Source organism: Melanaphis sacchari, unplaced genomic scaffold (genome assembly GCF_002803265.2).
Source record: "Melanaphis sacchari strain LSU unplaced genomic scaffold, SCAv2.0 Contig36_pilon_pilon, whole genome shotgun sequence".
NCBI lineage: Eukaryota > Metazoa > Arthropoda > Insecta > Hemiptera > Aphididae > Melanaphis > Melanaphis sacchari.
The window spans coordinates 203,718-226,172 of NW_020271232.1; the positions used below are offsets into that span (position 1 = coordinate 203,718).

Genomic DNA, 22,455 nt, shown 5'->3' on the forward strand with positions numbered 1-22,455 from the left:
CTTTGTGAAAATTTGAGCTAATAGTATTTTCTTATCAGTCTTAGTTGTTATTAATTATCGTGATTAAATACTAATAAAATAAATAGTTTTTGTTATTTTATTATAGGGATTTATATGTGAATCAATTAAACGGGATTAATTAATTAATTTTTATTTTGATAAAAAAATGTAGGTAGTTGATTACATTCATATTTCAAACTCCTCATTTATATGTTTTTTAGGACAAGAATATAATTTCAATAAATTAACTGAAGAAGAGGTAAATTCGTTGGGTCTTCCATACGATTATGATTCCATCATGCACTACGCTAAGAACACGTTTTCAAAGGTAAATTATGAATTTTTTTTATTGTACCTATTTATTATATTAATTATTGTTAAATTTATAATCAAAAAACATTTTATTTAAATTACATATTTAGTATGGCCATATTATAATTTACTCAAATACCTATATTTTTTTCTTAAATTCTTCAAGTAATTAGTAATCTAAAGATTCTTCTGAATTGAAGGGATTGAAAGCGGTATTTTTTTTTTGTCATAGAGTATACAAGTGTATTACAGAAATTTAGTGTTACATTTCTGAAGTAACTAGTAAAGTGATAAGAGTTCTGAAAATAGGATTTGAATATGTTGTAAAATTTAACTGAAATAGAAATTTTAAATTTAAATTTTTTCTTCAAAATTATGACACATTTTTATCTTATATTTTAGATTCTAAGCGAAGCGATATTGGTTTTGAATGATGGTTGTTTTCTTTATTATTTTTTTTTAGCTAAAGAAACTTTTTTTAAAGTTAAACTCTATTTATTTGTATAATTATTTATTAAATTTGTTAAATTTAAAAAATAATATGTTATTTATAGTCATTTTTAATGTCTGACTTTTTCAATTTTTATTTGACTTCCTATGTGTGGTTATTTAAAATTTTGATGAAATTTGTCAAAAATGTTAATTATATATTATATATTTAATATGGAGCATATAATGTAGTGTACTGTTTTAACTTGAAATTGTTTATCATCATATTCAATGATTTATTAATAAATTTAAATCTTACACATCCATTACAATGACCAATTTTATTCAATGAAGATTTACAATTCGATCCTTCTTATTATACGGTATAGGTAGTAGAGCGACTTCTCAAGTTTTTTTTAATATAACTTTTTTAGGGTTTAGGGGCTCAAAATTAATTATAAGTGAGAGTTAATCTCAAACATAATTTTGAATTGATGAAGAATTCAAATCTATTTTTAGAATTCTTATCGCTTAACTAGATTAATAAGTACATGTACAATATATATATTATATTGAGAACAAAGTCAATATAAAAATTAATAACCCTACTTAAAATTTTATTAAATAAAATAAAAATGTATTTGATTTTAAAATATCTTTTAATTTATAGTTATTACTTACCACTTATTAGCTACCATCGTATAATCGTAGTAGATTAATGCTTTTAAAATAATGTTATACAAAGGATTAACACTTAATGAAATTTTTCAAAAATATAATATTAAATAAATTTACTTTTATTCAACGATATATATATAAAATATACTAAATTACTAAGCAATTATAAATTTAGCTTTATGATTAAAACAACGTTTTTTATAAAATATTAATTCCATGTTGGAATTTCGTGAATTTTAAAATATGTTCATAAGTTTAACATATATGAACAGATTTTTACTTCTATTATAATAATACAAATAATTAATTAAATTTATATGCAACCCAATGTGAAAATTATCGTTTTAGTTTTTCACCATCTAAAATGTGTATAATAAATTCAAATCTGAAACGAAAACATTGTACCTATTTGTGGAAACATGTTACTACATTATTTAATATGAATCGAAAATAATCTCATAATCAATAAATATTTATTTTGTCTATGACTCTTAAACAATGGCGTGTATTGCAGTTCTGTATGTGTAATTGAATTTTGTAATTTCAAAAGTTTTTTTAATTATAAAATTTAATTTACAGATAACTATTATACAAGTTATTATAAGCAATAAATTAAGGAACATCAAAATTTATCTTATATTTAACCTTTTTAATTATGTTTAAGAAAATTACTCGTACCTGTTATTATAATAATCATAACAATTTATAAATTATTCATCTATTTTTGCAATACTAACATTTCGAATGTATCAAATACGCGTTATTTATACAATTTTTTCTTATTGTTCAGAAGACAATGATATCGATTCTATCACATTTTTGGTTAAATTTTTTGTTCGAGTCTGTTATTATAAGTGTACCTAAAATGACTACTTAATTTACCAGAATAATATATGTTTAGAAACTTGGAACACCGTAGGTATCGACAGCAATAAGTCAATGATCTAGAATTTTAGACAAAATGCCCGTCACCGTCACCTATAAAACAATTCCCTCAACACGAAATGCGTAAACAAAAAATTCATTGCGAGTGTTGAGATCAACTAAAAGGCTAATTAAAATGGCGAGATAGTATTTATCCTATGTGTGAGAATGTATTATACACGAGGCGATGTCCTAAACTCCTAACCAACGAAAACCTTCAGACAAGATTTATTATCTAGGACATATTATATATTATATAGTGCATATTATATTGTATTTTGTATAGGTATTATTCACGAGTATAGTGATAATAGTAAGTAGGTACATTTAAGACGATTTTATTGTATTATCTCCTGAATGTTGATTGATGTGTTCTGCAATATTTGGTCTGTCGTCTCTATTTTTTTAACAATATATATTATATTTACTATATTATGACGTAGGTATGTATAATTATTATATAAAATATACGATATAACAATATCGTAATAATATCGTACCGCGACTTTGCTTGTATTGTGCATATGCCACGAAATATATAACGCAATCATATTATTATTATTATATTATCATAACTAACCGTTACGTGGTTATAATAATAGATCATCGCCGGAGGAGTACATTATAATAATATACATTGTATCCATAAAACATGCCGAATACGCGCGTTTTGCAGCTTTTTCATTGTGTTCATAATATTAATGTATAATAATGTGCAAACTATCCAGCCATCGCGATGGCGTTTTAATTGGTCATACTTAAAATCGTGTCAATTATGGACGTCGCATGTGTATAATATACCTCTACATGTTATATTTTGCATAAATACAGGTATAGGACATCCTGCTGTTACATATACCTATTAATAGTTTATACATGTTAAATAATAGCTACTATATGCGCGATACATTGAACAAAATGATTACCGATAATATTATGATATTAATCTTTTTTGTATGTTATATAATTTTATTTATATATTATTGTAATGAATATATTATAATTGTCAACGCTAGGTTTCATGCAATGATTCAATTAATTCCTATATTAATATTGATGTTATGATAAAATATTTGTACATTTTCTTTAAAAACTCTGAAATACGTGTTGCTGTTTGATTTTTTAGAATAATCGGAAATTCCTGTTACTTGTTCATCAAAACAACACTGTTTCAAACTATACATACTGTACCGATATCGATATAAAGTAATGTAGATTTTTAACTATCGGAGATAATATTTTTCTGATTATTTTTTTTTTATTATTATCTATTACAAAGTATTTAATTTATAACATTATAACATCAGATGCATTTAATTTTAACATTAATATGTTAAATAAAATATAATAAATTGTTGTCATCTTACCAATTTTCATACTTCCTTTACATGACACAAGTATTTTGACGTTTCGATTACTACTACCACTAAACATTTATATTATACTTAAAACTATTATTTTTGATTTAACAAGGTATATTATTGTATGCTGTTTATACGAAAGAGAAATGTAAAAATATGAGCCCACATAATGTTATAATAATATTATTTAAAAAGTTTAACAGTAATTCAAATATCATTATGAAAAATAATTATACAGGAATGTGGCAGCACAGAAAGTTTTAAATATACCACAAATCGTAGTCGGAGTATTTCCCCGAGGTATTGTTTGATATCATTTGATTATGGATCTACATCGGAAATCCAAGTATAACTAATAAATAACGATGGCTTAGAAGTATTGGTACATAATACAGAGTGATTTACTAAGCACGCGAGCCCTCATATTTTTCTTTCGTATTGAATTTATTCAAATTCTGATTTATGGAACCTTATAAATACCTACTTAAGAGCAGTATTTTCTATAAATTATATTTTTTTTTTACCATTTTATGATTTAAAGAATGTCCTGTTGTGATATTAACTTCTATTTATCAAATGAAAACCAATTTTTTTTTCTGTAAATTGTAAATCATATGACTTGAAAAAATGTTGTGATAATTATCCAAAAGAATAATTTTTGAATAATTTAAATATGTGTTTTAACTTTTAATGATTTAAATATTTTTTTAATTAATATTAATTCATCAACATTTTATAATTCGTATGAATTGTCAATGTATATTAAATACTAGAAGTCCTGATTCAATATTACATTTATTTTATATTTTTGTAAAACCATTTTTAAGAATATCGTCCATGATATGCATGTATATTATTATTTATTAACAGATTACTCGTTCAAATTTTAATTTGAGTACATCTGTGTTTTCAAAAAAAAAAAAATAAATGCCAAATAATTTATAATAAAAATATTAGTTCTCATTAAAAAAAAAGAAAGTTTTTATCTCTACAAATCTAAATAATTGAATATATATGGTTCTTAAGTATACTTAGACATTATTAAAATCGCAATTTCCATAAATTCATTTTTAAATAAATAATAGGGGTTCATGCCTAGTGAATCACTCTGTATGTATACTCGCTGCTGTAGTAGTACATAAGAAATACTATATTTTACTCTGGTTAGTCGTGCCTGCTAAACTATTTGTGCAGTGATTATATGATTAAACCATCGCCGATTTTTGTTCGTCGACGGACTTATTCCCTCACAGCAACACCTTTTAGAATAAATTTGTGGCCGACAGACCGTTATAATACAAGAAATTTTAATTAACCGTATTAATGTATTATAATTATCTTATTCGTAATCGCACATTCGCGCGGGTGATTTTAAGTTACGTAATATACGCGTGTAACGATTAAATTAAGATACGTTCGAATTCGCTGTTCAAATTAAACGGAAAGTGTACAACACTATATACTCACTACTCAGTGAATGCTTATTACTTATTAGTCATTAATAATATTGTACAACTACAATACCACATATTCATATTATTATGGGTTAAGATACTAAAATCTGTATTACGTTGTGTTTAGCCAAACTGTAGACAGTTATTTTCTATTGTTTTCTGTATGTTATTTCTATTATTATTATTATTATTATTATTATAATAAATATTGTCAAACGTGAAATATTACAATATTGCCGTTTTTTCGCAGTCATCACGTCCAATAAAAAAATGTATTTTTTTTATTAAATTACATTGATACTTACATACCTATATCAATTTTTTTCTTCTTATTGTTTGAATTTTTATTTATGATTTCAAAGTATTGAATTTAGTACATCAAATATATAAAATAACACGCACTATATTGTTAAACATTTCAAGTTTTGAAGACAGAACGTTTACACGCTGATAACATTTTATTTAGCTTTCATGTAGTGTTTTAACAACACGTATATTTTATCGATATTTGCAAAACATCAATAAAATTTATTCCAATAGACGCAAATTTATATTATATTGTATTTCATAGTAAAATAAATAGTTATAATAATATAATACGTCGTGGAATATAATTAATAGATAAATAGTAAATTATTTTGTGGATTTAAACTATAAACTGTGAAACCTACCCTAATGAGCTCCTTCAAATAGTGAACGTTTTTCGGAAATAATCTAAACATGTTGTACAAATTAAATCTCCTCAATAGCGGACATCTTCAAATATCAAATAGCGAACACAATATTAGCGACTGAAAATGTTCGGGTAGGTTAGATTAGGTTAATTTATTTAGGCTGTACTGTATTATTATTGAATTTTAATTATTCATGTGTATTTTTTTTCACATTTTATCATTATAAAAAATGCTTTGATCGTCGCATCAATAACACTAAATAAATTATATTCCTAAAGATAAAACATTCTATACTGTTACGTTACTACATCCATATTATTGCACTTGGTTAAAATAATATTAATTATCGTTGAAATACATTTCAAAGTTTAATCGCTATACATAGCACATTTATTTAAACGATTATTTCTAATTACATAATATATACTTCACGTTAATTAAACACGGTTGTTTAATATTCGAATTATACACCCTGGCGCATTGATCACTAAAACGGAATTCTACTTTTCGGGAAAACCGATCCCAAAACAAAATGTCCAGAATATTTGTCCGTGAGTGAAACAAAAGTTCATTAAAATTATTTCGGATATATCAAACATCTAAAATTATATTACATTTCTAAATTATAAGATAACATACATTCCAAGTATATTAATATTAGTTTCTACGATGGCTTTAAATATTCAACAATGTATAAACCAAATAATACCAACCGAAATTGTTATTAATCACGTAAATTGCAATAATATGTGTACGAGACAATCACAATAATTTAATGCGCTGTTGTACTCGGAATGGTCTCCGTGTATATAATAATGACCCAAAATGACTTAATAATAATGTAATGCGTGGAAGCTTAAAACATTCGAAAATCGACGGAAACCATAAATCATTTCGGAATCTGGCTTAACAATCGTCTACTCAAACAATCAACTATTACCACAATACATGTTAACCACCGCGTATACAGTGTACACATACACGCACAAGTAGAGTGTGTCAAAAAGTTTTGTCGTTTTCTCATAAATGCGACTAACGTTTACAATCATCGGCTTTAGCGGTATAAACTGTAAAATATGCTGTCATAACGATAAAATATAAGGCACTACAAGATTTGAAATCGAATTAAATAACGAACAGTTAGCCTAAAACCGCTCTAGTTGTCTAACCGTCAACTGTGATGTAACGTATCTTAACTTGGAATCCCTCACATATATAGGTATAATATTATATTTGATATAACTGTGACATGGAGTAAACCGTCGTCTATTGGTTTCTTGCGATATACCAATGCGCTTTTAATATACTTGGCAAAACTGTAATGTACTCAAAAATCTTTAAGAATTAACTTACACCATATAAAATATATTTGTTTATTTTGTTCATTATTGATACAATAATATTTTATCTATTGAAATTTAATGCGATATCGTAAATCAAAACCTCAGTCAAAATGCCGATTTCGTATTAAAAGAAAAATATCTAACTCAATAAATTATTGTTAGCACATGTCACCGCGATAAATGATTGAGTTCTATGCTTTCGGCACATCAACGTCAAAGGGGTTTTGAATAGGCAATTTTAACAAGTTTAGGAAAAAATTATAACTTATATAATTTCAAAACGATTGCCAAATAGTACCGTGTAAATTACATCAATATGAGCTGTTTTATTATTTTAAATAAATAACCTCTTAAAATGTATTTTGTGAATACCAATATGAGGTACCTAATACTCGTATATTTTATAAAATTTACTATTGACAATATTATGACGACTCAAGCAAACACTATCTGCGATAATTTTTTTTTTTTCGTTGAAATCCAAACTCAATTATTTTATATTACAGTTGTATTAAAGCGGAAAACTGTGTATAAATCATGTATTCATTTTAAAATTATTATTATGGCATTCATGCCACCATACATTTTTAAATACTGAATATTGTGCGACAGTCATATACTTGTATTTCAGTACTTTTTTTCACTCGCAGTAGATCAAAATATCACTAACACCATTGATTATATTTTTCATTTAATCAATGTGGCTAGGACGTGAACGTTTATTATAATATTATGCTTATCCAAATCGTTAGGAACCGAACGACTACACGTCATATTATCACCACCGTTATTAATGGTGCTGTGCGATATTATTCTGTTATAACACATGTGTATGCGACGTAACTAGAGGTTCATCGCGGGTGCTAAATCTATTGCATATAATAAATTTTTATATTGTTTCAGTATCCGTACATCTGTCACTTTTTATGGGCGTCCGCATGTGCGTTTCGAAAAGGGACCGATACGGAAGGTATAAATCGCGCAAAGAGGGACAGTGAGTCCGGTTTTTCGAAACAAAAAACAAAATAAAACAAATAATAATACTATTTTAATAAAAAAAAAAAAAAAAAAAAAAAACATTAACTGGCGGAGAGAAAGGGTATACTGCTAAGTGTAAAATCAGCGTTTTTGCATTTAATGTCTATGCACGAGTTCGGAACGATATTCACCGTCGTCGCATCTACATGTTATAAAATAATACATCCGTTTAATGGTGGTCGATTGCGAAAAATAAAAAATTAATTTACAAGCACGTGAAAATTACAATCGACACAATCTCACAGTTGTAAATAAATATGTGACAGTAAATATCCGTAAATATAAACAATATGCGTCGTCGTGTGTTTGTCCTCGCATATTATACTTCAGTTATATAATTAATATTATAAATCGTTATGTTCACCATTACTCGACCAATATTTTGGTCTTAGTCGTAGTTTAAAGTTTGTAAGCGTTTTAGAACAGTTCAAACAAATCAACTATAAATTTTAATTAAAATTAAAGTCTTTGACAGAGAGGATGGTGGTTAAATGTTGTATGAGAGGTCACTGTGACGTTAGTAAATATCCATAAAAGCGATCGAAAAGAACCTTACACGTACTATTGTTGACTTGGGTTTTGGGTCTTACTTGCTATCTCAGTTTCATCTTGATAGTGTCATGCTATATTTTCCAATTATACCATTTCAGATGATTTTAATTTTACACTTGACTTACTTTTTAAAAAGATATATTATGTTGAATTATACATGAGTAAACTTGTTGATTTTTTTTCTTAGTTTTCAAAAAAAAAAATTTTTGATGGACATACTAAAAATTGATATTTTTTTTGTTAAGATATTAGATATTATTAATAAATTTAAAAATATCCAAACAAATTGAATACCACCCAACCTAATATATGTCTATGGGGAAAATTATATTCATTGAAATTGACACTATGAAAATGATCTATTTTATGATTATTGAAAATAGTACTTAATATCCATTATACAAATATTGTATATAATAATCTTTTTTTTGTATACATTTATAATTATTATACTGTTAATTTTGTATGTATTAAAGAAAAACATTTATTTTCAAATGAACTTTTTAGTTGGTATACCTTTATGATTGAAAAGCATCTACGCACAAACTTTAATATCGTACTACGGTTTTGTCTACGTTAATTTAATAAAATCGTTTAAGCGTAATGTGACTTTATACCAATTTAATTTTGCAACAAAAGCACAAACAGTAGGTATATGTATTATCATGAATTTTTTATTACACATCAGATTATGTGTATTTAACATTTTAGAATAGTGTAGATTCAGACGTCTTATCAAATTCGATTACAATATAACCTATTATATACATTTTATCCACTGATAGATACAAATCAAATCTTTTATTTATTTATATTCATTCGCCAAATCGTACTTATAATATATACGTATAGAAACAGTCGACGGGAAAATAGTTAAGCGCCGTTCCTCGTAGTTTTAGAGTGAATTCTTTCTTGTATTCATTAAATATTAGTGACTTAAAAGCATCGTACGAATTCATAATGCTGTAGTCATAGTCGCAGGGAGGGATTTTTTTTTTTTTACCAATATAATCTCATTGTACTTAAAAATCTTTTTCGTATTTTAACTTTTAAACCATTATATTTGTTGTGTGCGCGTTATAGTTAAGCGGTGAAATGTTCGATTGAGAAGCTTATTGTTGGAAAGCATAATATATTATATTTTATACAGTATAAAATAAATGTTTGACGATAATAACGCATCTTTCGGTCGGCCAAGAGCCATCCTACATAAAATATGTATGATTACTGTACATTGTGTTCTTAACTTATTTGCAGGGATCGTATTTAGAGACAATACATCCAATCGATGCGGTAAGAAATTTGAAGAAACGGCCAGAGATCGGACAACGTGTCCGTCTCAGTGAAGGAGATATAGCCCAGACGAAGCTTTTGTATAAATGTTACAGTGAGTAAAACAATATATGATTTGATCAATATATCGCTAACTTCCTACTTGAAACATAATATGTAGTATAGGCAACTGATTTTACATCTATGACTCGTTTAAAATGTGGATACATACAAGCACATAATTCAAAAACCGTTATTTCACGATTGGTTATAACTGATAACATTATGAAAATACTTTTTGCACATCATTTAATTTTGCCGGTTGAATTGATTTTAATGAATTTTAAAAAGACTAATAACATCCAATCGAGATAGTAAATAATATTATACAAATATTAATATTTTATTCAAACCATATAGTTTTACGTCATAATATAATATTTATTGTGTACTGATTAAAAAAAAAAAAAAAAAAAAAAAACTATTACATTTTTAACGTTTATTTGAAATATGCACAATAAATTAGATTTAAAAATAAATCACTACTCAGCAATTAAACTTTTCAACTTTTCTATTTTTTTCGTTCCTTTTTTATCAATAATAATTATTTAGCATTAAATATCCCTATACTGGCAGTTAATGTCATTTAGGAGAAAATTCAGCAATAATAATGTCTAAATATACACTTTTAATATGAGAATTTCCATAATCATAATATCATTAGATGTTATTTGTAGTAAGTAATTTTATATGATATTCTGGTAGTTTTAGAGATTGTATTGATGTGAAGCTCTAATTGTGTATAATGTGTACAGTAAGTATAGGTTGCATACATCTTTAAAGATCCAAGCCATTATTATTATTATTTATTACAATAACTAAAATTGGATGAATTAGAATATGCTCAGATCTTACAAAAAATACTATGTAATTAGTGATACTTTCATATCTGTACCAACCGCTTGTCGATGTACTTAAAAAATGAGTATAATAAGTTCTAAGAAGTAATATAAAGTTCAATTTTCTAGCTTTTATAAAGAATAGTTTTGCTGCAACGTCAAGTATTTTTATAATAAGTTTATTATTCAATCAAGAATTTAAAGAAACATTATATATTGTAATATAAATTACTGTTTTCAATATTTAATAATGTTACGCTTGCTGACTATTGTCAATTAAATATTAATTAATGTTTAAAATGTAATCAAAAATATTTGATGTTACTGCTCTTAGAGTTTTAAATTAACGTACGTCTCAGTTATAGGTGCACTATTTTTGAAGAAAGACATAAAGGGTATTTTTAATTATAATGATAGACGTTTTTCAGGAAGGATAACAATTCTTTAAAACGGCTTTACGAGGTATAAATTCTTTACACATATTACTTGTTATTGTTTTTAAGGGTGTGGAAAGACCTTGCAGGAAAACAGCGGCATTTTTGGTTATTCACCCGAACCTGGACAGGAGTATGGAGACAGATGCGAATGGCGTATCACGGCCACGCATGGCGAACGTATAGTGTTGAACATCACTGAGCTTGACGTATTGAAATCAGACCAATGTAGTACTGATTATTTAGAAATCCGTGATGGATACTGGCACAAATCTCCACTGCTTGGTAAATATTAATTATTATAAGTACCTATTATGGTTAATGATTATCTATCAATTTATATTATGTGAATTATGTTAAATTATATTATGTTATGAAAATAATATTACAGCGAGCTTTCATAAAATGATAAACGTGATGTAACCTTTACTATATCTTATTCATCATGTGTGGTAATAAAAATAATGAGTGTATGAATGTATAATTATTGTGACATATTATTTTAAAAGTTTCATTGTTTCCAGTGAAAACGGTAGTTTTTTTCCACTCCAATTACAAAAGTTCTCGCAAAAAACAGTACTTAAAACACTAAAAGAAAAAAGGAAATTGAGTTTTTTTTTCAAATTCATAGAATCAGGTGTAGAAATAAAAAAAAATATATATATATAAGTGCTCTACTATGATAATATATAGTGGCTACTACAACAGTAGGTACCATTTTGGAACTTTATATTTGTTTATTAGGATAATTATTAATCTTAGTTATTTTTATTCACGATACATATATTTTATAAACTAAAAGCATTCTATGCTGAGTAAATAAAACCGTACAGTAAATATTTCTTCTTTGATAAAATGTTTCTTTAAAAAAAAATTTTTAATTACCGCTATAATTCAAAGTACTTTACCTGGACGATAATTAAATATAAGTTTTAATTTTCAATGTTAAATACACGTATAATATTTTAGAGCCAAAAAATCATTTTTTAAATATAACTACACATTATTTTTAGAATAGATATATATATTTTTTTTTAAATTGTGATTTTATTTTTATTCACTGAAATAAAATATAAATTTCGCAATTTCAATTACTTAGATCAGAAAATAAAATAATTATAATAAACTATGTTTTTCTAATAATTTTTACTAATTTGAAATGTTTTAATTAAACAATTAAATGTTCTAATAATAATTATAAACGTTTTTTAGTTATCATTTTTCAATTTAATTTTTAGGTTTACACACTCAGACTTTGTTAAAATTGTATAAGTACTCACTACTTAAATTTATGTTTTTATATAATTATGCGTTTAATAAACATATAGGTAAATATACTATATTCAACCTATTACAACTAATAATCTTTTAGTTTTTCATTTATTTATTTTTCTACATTAAATATATTTCATTGAAAAATAATCATAGGACACAATAACAACAATACTGAAACAATATTTGATATTTTTTAAATTGTTTTGAGAAGTTTTTTTAAAATTTAAAATTGGTAATATTAATAATAAAAAGTGCTCATAATATAACATTTTTGACCTCGTCTATAAAATAAACATTATTATACTAAATTATACCTCATTCTTATTAATAAACGATAAATTTTTTCGGATATTAAATCAAACTCTTAAGATTTATAAATTGTTTTTTAATTTTAAGCAACTAATCCAGGAAAAATGAAATTGCTATGCGAGTGTATAATAAATAAATACCCGCAACGCTAAAATTTTAATGTTTTTTATATGGAAAATACATTTCATATTAACAAAAAGGTAAATATATTGGTTAAGAAAATAGTTATAAATTTACTATAACTTACTACTATTTAGTTTTAACTGTGTATAATAATTATTAAAAAATAATTGTTGATCGTCTGTTAATATAGGCAGGTTTTGCGGGAGTGTTCGTATCCAAGACCTCATAGTGACTGGCAACAGCAGAATGCTCATCAGTTTTATGATGTCTGACAAAGGTACAAAATACAAAGGATTCACGGCGAATTATGAAGGTTAGTGATTACAATGTTTTATTGGTTATCAATATTATCATCATTTTCAGATTCGACTAAAATTATCGTGATTAATCTTATCATCATAAAAAATATTTATGCTCTAGGTATAAACATAAGTATAATATATATTATATACACATTTATAGTTACAATGACCAACGTTTTTACTGAAAAAATCTTATAAAATGCTATAAATAACCAGCTAGTTCTTTTTTAGTTTTCAGTCGAAATGGAAGTTTTATTAACACTCTGGAATAATAAAACATATATTTCCACGTAGACTCCTCGAAAGTTACCTTTCAACTAAAACAACGAAGCTGGTCTAACTTGTCTTTTATACTGCAAGATCATTAACTGTAAATCGGTATACACTAACGATGAGTGATGCTTTCTTAATATTCCGTGATCATTTGTGTTATTGATTTTACATGTCTATAAAGTCATCTATTGTGATATTATTATAATCATCTTATGTGTAAAGCTTGTAATTGTATTGTTCAAAAATAAAGCTATTCATAACTATATTATGGATTATATGAATATGTTATGTCAAAAAAATGTCATAATAATAAAAAATTGCTTTTATATATGTCCATAATGGATCATGTATGGTGCAGGTTGATATTAAAAACCTTTTCTTTTTCATTTTCAGCCATTTGTGGAGGAGAAGTCATGGTGACTGATGAACAAGGACACTTAGAATCCCCTAATTTTCCAGATGATTATTTACCGAATAAAGAGTGTGTTTGGAAACTTACAGCACCAGAGGGATATCAAGTTGGATTGAAATTTAACGTATTCGAGGTATATTTTTATATTTTAATTCCCATAAAAATAATTTATTTTTATTCCAGAGAAGTGTCCTTATTGTCCAAGAAAAATTAAAAAAAATATTTATTTCAAAAACTTTTCGATGAAATTAGTATAATGTAGTACATATTATATAAAAATATTTATTATTATTGTAGCTGAGTAAAAACTTGTTGTACAATAAATAATTTAATATTATCAAATGTATGAAAACTAGCAAATTATAGAAAAAAAAAAATAGTCATTAAATATGTATAAAGTAAAAAAAATCAAATTTCAGTATTTAATATTTTTTGAAGCCAAAAATATATTTTGTTTAAAATAATTATAATATGATAAAAAAAAAAAATCAACATTAACAGAAACTTAATTCACTAAGAAAAGACTTCTATTATAATATTATTATTACACTAAACATGAAGCAAATTATTTTTCCATAAGTTGTGATACCTGGTACATTTAAACTGATTTTTGAAAGTAATTGAGGAGATTCAATATGGCTTTTTAAAAGATCATATGTAAACACAACACTGACATCTTTCCTCCTTAACTCAGATAATAAAATAATGATTTCTACTTAGGAAACTTTTAGGTTATACTACTTCTGGAAATTGGCAATTTTAGTTTAAAATAAATCATTTTATCGTATATTTTTAATATAATTTAGATTATTAAATTAAATTCAAGGTTGAATCTAACGCGAGAAAGTATAATTCAAAATTTTAATATTTTTAAAACATTAAAACACAATTTTATATGATAAGATATTTTAACATGTAAAAGTTATAATAATATTATTAATATTAAACATATTGCATTTTTATAGTAAGGAATTTTAATGTTCCATAATTAAAAAGTATGTATAAATTAATTAGACATTTTTTTTTTTTATTACGTAATAAAATTGTCCCTTGATTTTTTTATGGAATCCATGTGTTTCATATCAATCTTCTTTTATTATATAACACACTTGTCGGTAAATTTAAAATAAAATTATGTGATCTATTCAAAATATTTATACACCTGCAGTATAACATAGCATATGTGTGTGTACGTATATTCGTATTTCCAGTGTATTGTTATCATGTTTTATTCCATCGTTCCGTGAATTTATTGTTCGGCTAGTAAATTAGTAAATCGTTGAATATTTTTTCTCCGATAAACTAACGAATATACTTAACGGGTTCACATAAAACATCGATTTTTTATTCGCAATCAATAGGTATCAACTATAGTTTCGTATTATAATATAATTTAGATTTCGTATACATAAATAAACTGATGTGTGGGCGTGAACTTATTCGCTGATTGAATGAATGTTTATGCCATATTATGATGCATTATTAACAGGCATCTCTTGTTCGCGCATGGTTGGAGTCATAATAGCATATTATGATATTAATTTGACGGGATCAATCATATTATTACTATTATTATATATATAAACATGTGAATGTGTATATAATTTTGTTTTAATCCAACGCAGATCGAAAACCACGACAATTGCTTCTATGATTACGTGGAGATTAGAAATGGGCACTCGGCCGACAGCCCTTTGATAAACAAGTATTGTGGTTACAAGCTACCCTTGGACGTTCACTCTAGCACAAATAAGCTGTACGTCAAATTTCTATCGGACAGCTCCGTGCAGAAGGCCGGATTTTCCGCCACATTTATGAAAGGTATACAGTAAATATAATATATTCATGTTCGTCAGTAGGAATTTATTCCTTTTTTTTTTTTTTTGTTCAAACGGTTTGTTAATACCTATAATTGAGTTAAAAAAATAAAATTTAAATGTGTCTCTGCTGCACTTTGTATACATATGCGTATTGTACTCGTATACATTACGATACCTACACTATATACTTAAAAATTACGATCTCGCATCCAAATAGAAGTACCATCTACTATTTTGAATAGATTAATGCTAAATTAAAAAATAAACTAGGATTTGGGTGGGATGGCCCAAATGGATGTACGTCAATTTATCGTGGTCGCAATTAATCACACGTAAATTTATGGCAAAATTTCATCAAATATTTATTTATTTAAATAATCAAAAAACCATTAATCACAATAAATATAATATGTAGTTTACATAATATACAGTATTTACAAAATTTACAATTGCAATTGAAAATTATGAGCAACACATTAGAATACTGAACAGTGTGAATTGTATAAAATTGGTAAAATAATAATGAAGAACTAGATAATGTGCCATCACAAAACCAATTGTCGCATTTTGCTATAAACATATAAGACTCGATAAACATGTTGTTTAAAAAATTTAAATTCGTTTAGTATTAATACCACTATCATATTGCAAAAAAAATTTTCCATCTGTGGTTTTTGTCATTTTGTCAGATGATAAAATTTAAGTCGGTTGGGCCATTGTGCAACTGTAACGTTTGCTTACTTATGTATACGTTGAATAGTAGGTACGTTTTAATCTATTTATAATAGGTAACTTCCCAGGCGATTCAATAAGGATTTGATTATGTAAGTGCTAAACTTATTACCAATTACTGGCTATATCTGATAGATTATTAAGTGTTTTTTTACCTCAACGTCTGATAAACTCGGAACATGATTATGGTCAGTATTTTTTATTATTTTTCCTTCACATAGGTGAAGTCATCCGGAACATTTCTTTTTAAAATATTGATTAAATTTCCACGTGGATTTTGTATAATTTTCCTTTTCTTTTGAAAAAATATAGCCATCGTAGCAAAGCATGTCTTTCTCTTCTCAATTTTTAGTATTTGAAAATCTATAATAAAATAATTTTATTAAAAAACAAACAATAATAAATGAGCTTACTCGATAAATACAACGACGGTTATCAATTAAAATAACGATTTGACGATTGTCATAAGACTGAAACTAATATTGACAGAGTTCAGAAATTATAAAATACGATAATGCGCAATAAATTGTCGCGCGATTAACTTATAACGCGATTAATTGACGTTGCGATAAAATGACCACGGTGAATTGACGCACGATGCATTTAGCCGCGATGAATTGACGTGATGCCAGCCCAAGTACGGTCCCACGAGTGCTTGCGTTTTATAAAAAAATATAGTTATAGCTGTAAATCATTACATCCGTTAAAACGATTTTGATCATTAGTTATTTTTTTTTATATATATATATATATATCTACTGGAAAAAAAGTTACTACCAATAAATTAGAAAAATCATCACACTAAAAACATTTGCGCTTGATCTCTTATATATATATTAAATCAACATAATATATCTTTACATTTGTCTATCTATCTATGTGTCTAGATATAAAATGAATAGTACCTTAAACCCTTTAAGATCTTTTTCTGTTCAAAAATTCGTTTTCTGAAGAGAAACGTATACCAACATTGAAAAACCAATAACAAAAAACGGAAATTGAGTTTCGGCAGATAATATTTTATATTTGTAAGCCGAATAGGATAGTATACTTGTCTATTTTGTTAAAACCTTTATGGTTAACCAAAAGTCACAATTTCTCAATACTTACTTTCTTGATTTTTCCTTTCTTATTCTAACTCTAATTCCTGTAATGCACAGGTAGTATTAATTATATTCATAATATCTAATATTATAAAATTATTTATCTAAAAATAACTGTATTATTTACCATATTTCAATATTTATATTTTATCGTTCAAAACTTATTGGTAGCCTATTTAAAATATTAAAAATTTTCCCACGTAATAATATTGTTTTTAATTTAACGTCAATGTTTATATTTTAGTTTCTGTCAACTCTATCAAACATTGCATTAAACATTTTTATTTCACAAACATTAATCTTATTGAAAACACATTCATTTTTGATTTTGATTTTATTCTTATTTTTTCTTACACTTAATTTAAATTTAAAACATTATAATTAAGTGATTAACACATTTTGAACTACAATTTAATAAAGTACTATATATTATTTAATGTTATTTTAGTAAATTCTATATCCTTTATTTAGTTATTATTTCAGACAAAATATAAAATAATTGTCAAAATATAATTTTCATTGCTATAGTGTTATTAATATTAACTTGACTTTAATCAATAATAAAATGTAATTATTTAGCTTTCAGCGATTATGTATTAATTTAATCATTATAAATACTAATAGTCATATTCTATAATGCATGGTATAATTTATAAGTATGTATACAAAATGGATCAAGTATATTATATAATTTTAATGCTTCACTTAAGTATTACGTCAAGACTTAAAGAGAAAAATGTAATTAGCTATTAATTTTAAATTAGTCGCCTTGTATGGTTAAGCTTAAAAGTGTTATCTTTATTCATTTATGTATCATTAACGTGATAAACGATAACATATATTTATCGTTCGTCATTAGTAGAGAGAAATAAAAAAACTCTACAACCATAACATTATTATTTTCTTTGTGAAACACTTTATTATAATAAATGTTTAACAAATATTTCGAAATGATAATATTAAAAAAAAACAACGTGTTTTGATTTCATTCGTAAATTAAAATATATTTCATTATAGCAAAACACAAAAACAATAAAAACACAATCACATAATGTTTTACTAAAATAAACATTACGTAATATATATATATTATTATATTTCTCGTGGGAATAATAGTAATTTGACTGATTCGTCGACACTCATACGTTGTTTTTTTGTACGCGCAAACACATATCTATATTTTGCATACACATATATGGTACTGCAGTGACGTAACGTTTCGTATGTGTAAATGTTTTTTTAGAAATTATTAAAGTTTTTTCAATCATCAGTTTCGAGGATATATTAGCTTACGAGTTACGATAGGCTTAACATCATAGGATTAATGTTATATTAAAATATAAGTAATATTTTTTTTCAAGTGAGAGATTATAAATTTGACATTTGAAAAAAAAAACCAATAGCTTTATACATATTGTCTGGAATCTGGAATTCATTTCAGACCTCCGTGAAATTCCAATAATTTTATGCTTAATTGCAATTTTACTATTGTATATTAAGCATGATGTAATTTTAGTAATTTCTTTTCTGATCCTATTTAGAGCGAATTTTTGTAACATTGTGACATCCAGTATTTCATAAATCAATATAATATCGATCTATAGATATATTTATATTTTATTTTTATGTACATTAAAAACGTTTATTGATTCTCTATTGTTGTCAGTCTATTGTCTTTCGATTTTCGAAATTTTATGACAGCCTTTTCAATCACTGTTAAACTGCTTAACTAATTTAATAACGATTTTATATTCGCTTATACTGTCCTATTTGTTGCAGAATACGATGAATGCACTTCAGTGGATCACGGATGCGAGCAGTTTTGCATCAACACACTAGGTGGATACGATTGCGCCTGCAAAGTAGGCTTTGAGCTACATTCAGACAACAAACATTGCGAAGGTAAGAATTTTAATTTATTATTATTACAAACGAAGAATGATATTTTATACTACATTATTTTGTATTCCTAAATAATATTTTATTCTCAATATTTACCTGTGAGCCGTTCGATTGAATACCATGAAAAACAAAATTTCAATAACGAACGTTACGTCTATAATATTATACATGTATTACCAGTCGAAGTGTAGGTAAGCTATCCGGATTTATTTTTTCAATACCATTTTATTTTTACGATTATTTTCCCACGTTCTGATCATTTAAAAAAACAGTGTTTATCCACTTTGTGCGTGTCTGTGAGTGGGTGAGTGGAAAGAAATCGTGCATACAATTTTGGAATAGATTCGATATTCCCTTGACGATTTGCGACAGACATCATTTGTGACTATTACATTGTGAATGCTACAGAATCTAAATTTATAATTCACCTTCTATTCCATGATAAACAATTTTACCAGTTCGTTTTAGCATCAACTTTGACAATTATGCAGATTTTGGGTTCATCGTTATCTCAACTTTTCTTTGTAAACTTTTTTTTTGTCGTAACTTAATTGTTATTTCTGCTACTATTTTCACCCAAGTCCTAAATTATCTTTAAGCTTTAATTTGAGATCTTTTTAATATTATATATAGAATGTATGTAACATATATTATATGCAAAATATAGTATCAGAACAATTTTTAGCTTATTAGTATTTCGAAGAAAATTAGTTAATTATTTTGTTAAATATTAAAACGGGCGAAAAAAGTCTAAATCAGTGTAAAACATTATGGCAGTCATAATTAATTTTTACGAGGTTGATTTTAAAGTTTAAATAAAATTCGCTTTCTAATTTAATTCGTTCGGTTACCCTCGTCTTCATAATTTAAGTTAATTAAGTTTTAAAAACATATAACAAAAATTAAAAAAGATTTGTTTTTCTAAATAACACGTAATTTTTACATTATTGTTCCAAAATAATATTGTTAATCAAGTATACTAATATTTATACTAATTAATATTTAATCAACGATAATATCATATTTTTATTTTGTTACACCATCAGTACTAGTAATGTTTGTCCATTCAATTTTTTTTTAAATTATGATAAAAATAAATTAGAAATTATATAGAAATACGATGGGGAGAGGGGGTTATCGACAAGGGGCTTAAATGAAAACTTCATATCATATAATACATAAATAATAAATATAATTAATCATTATCCATTATGAAATAGTCATCAAGAGAGCGGCGTTCTGATTATGCAATATGACAGCATATGAGCGTAGAATGACGTTCGGACATTCGATTTTGATCGGGCAGTAACGATATTGTGGTTTACGGCATTGTATCAATGCGTGTCACATTTACACGAATTTATATTATAAAGGCAGTAATATAATTATTAATTAGTAATATATATATATATATACCAGCTATCGTTCCGGTAATATTTGTTGTCACTATTTTCGGAATCTTCATGGTTTTTACGTATATTTAAATTTAGAAAAATGACTTGATCATCTAAACTGAGATGATTCATCGAAAACTTCAAAATGTGATCGCGAGTAGAAAATTGCAAAAATTAAATTAGGAGTAGAACATTGTGTTTTTAGTCACTGAAAATTAATTAAAATTTAAGTATAATATGATCTATTATATATTCGATATTTAAATCAATTAAACTCTACATAAAAAATATATTATGAACTATTTTCGATTGGTTTTTCAAAAAAAAAAATATATATATTTTAACTTAATCTGGAAGTAACATATAAAATACTCGTGTTATAGTACATTTAATGTAAAAATTCTTAACCAAAAAATTTATTATTGAACTGAAACGCTTCAGACGAGTAAAATATAATACAATATTAAGTCATACACAATATAATTAATAAATAACTTAAAATTATTTCAATTTTTACAATATTTGTGTGATGAAAATTTTAAATAAAAATAAAAATGATTATTCATAGCATAAAACTATATAAACTTCACATACACACACACACACACGCATATGTTTTAAAAACTTTATCATAGTGCGATATTATTAAAAAAACAGATTTAAACTTTTATTGAAAAATAAAATCACAACTTGCTGCATGTCAAACATATTTAGTATAATCCTGCAAATAATAGAACTTCTACGTCTTACAATAATGTAAAAATAAAAAAAAAATAGAAGAGGTAAATGTATATTGCAGAGCATATAACAAGTCACCTATATCTTTTTGAATATAATGTACGGTTTATATTGGTTTTGTTTATTTTTTATGTATATTAATGTTTATGTGTTAATATTAAACACGGTTTAATCACTAATTCAAATTAAAAGTGTAATAAAACAACCTTAAACAATATCCTGTTATAAATTTTAATTTTGTATTTTATTAAAATGTTTTTATTTTTCCCAAGTTCATTTGAGACATTAAGTTAAAGCTAATAAAATAAATGAACATAAAATGGTTTATTTATTTCAGTAATTGTTAGTATGAAATTAATTTACTTAAACTTGAGTAAGATTAACGGCAGTAACTTTAAATTGATGATTTTTTTTTTTTTTTTTTTTTTCATAAAATATACTGCACTAACACGCAATAATTGCGTTAAGCCATCCCCCAAGAATGATTTAGATTAATATATTACGTTGGAAAACTTTATACATCAATTATATATTTTATTATATCTGTATTAATTGTTCTTAATAAAAATATCTGTTAGTTAAAAAAAAAAAGTATTTACATTCACAAATTTTGAATAAAGTTATTCGATTATTATTAGATTATGGTAAAAACCACTGATCCTTACAGATATTTGTATGTATAATACAAATATATTATAGATT

The 22,455-nt window shown here is 25.4% G+C and overlaps 1 protein-coding gene across 3 annotated transcripts in view; it reads left to right on the forward strand.

Moving 5' to 3' along the window:
• Positions 1-22,455, forward strand: part of LOC112596898 (tolloid-like protein 1) — a 53,573-nt gene that overhangs the window by 23,444 nt on the left and 7,674 nt on the right. For all 3 annotated transcript variants that reach the window (XM_025342727.1, XM_025342728.1, XM_025342729.1), the window contains 7 exons: positions 222-328; positions 10,023-10,152; positions 11,440-11,655; positions 13,268-13,390; positions 14,046-14,197; positions 15,690-15,885; positions 19,499-19,621. In XM_025342727.1, the coding sequence (XP_025198512.1) occupies positions 222-328; positions 10,023-10,152; positions 11,440-11,655; positions 13,268-13,390; positions 14,046-14,197; positions 15,690-15,885; positions 19,499-19,621 (1,047 nt within the window). The remainder of the gene's footprint in view (positions 1-221; positions 329-10,022; positions 10,153-11,439; positions 11,656-13,267; positions 13,391-14,045; positions 14,198-15,689; positions 15,886-19,498; positions 19,622-22,455) is intronic.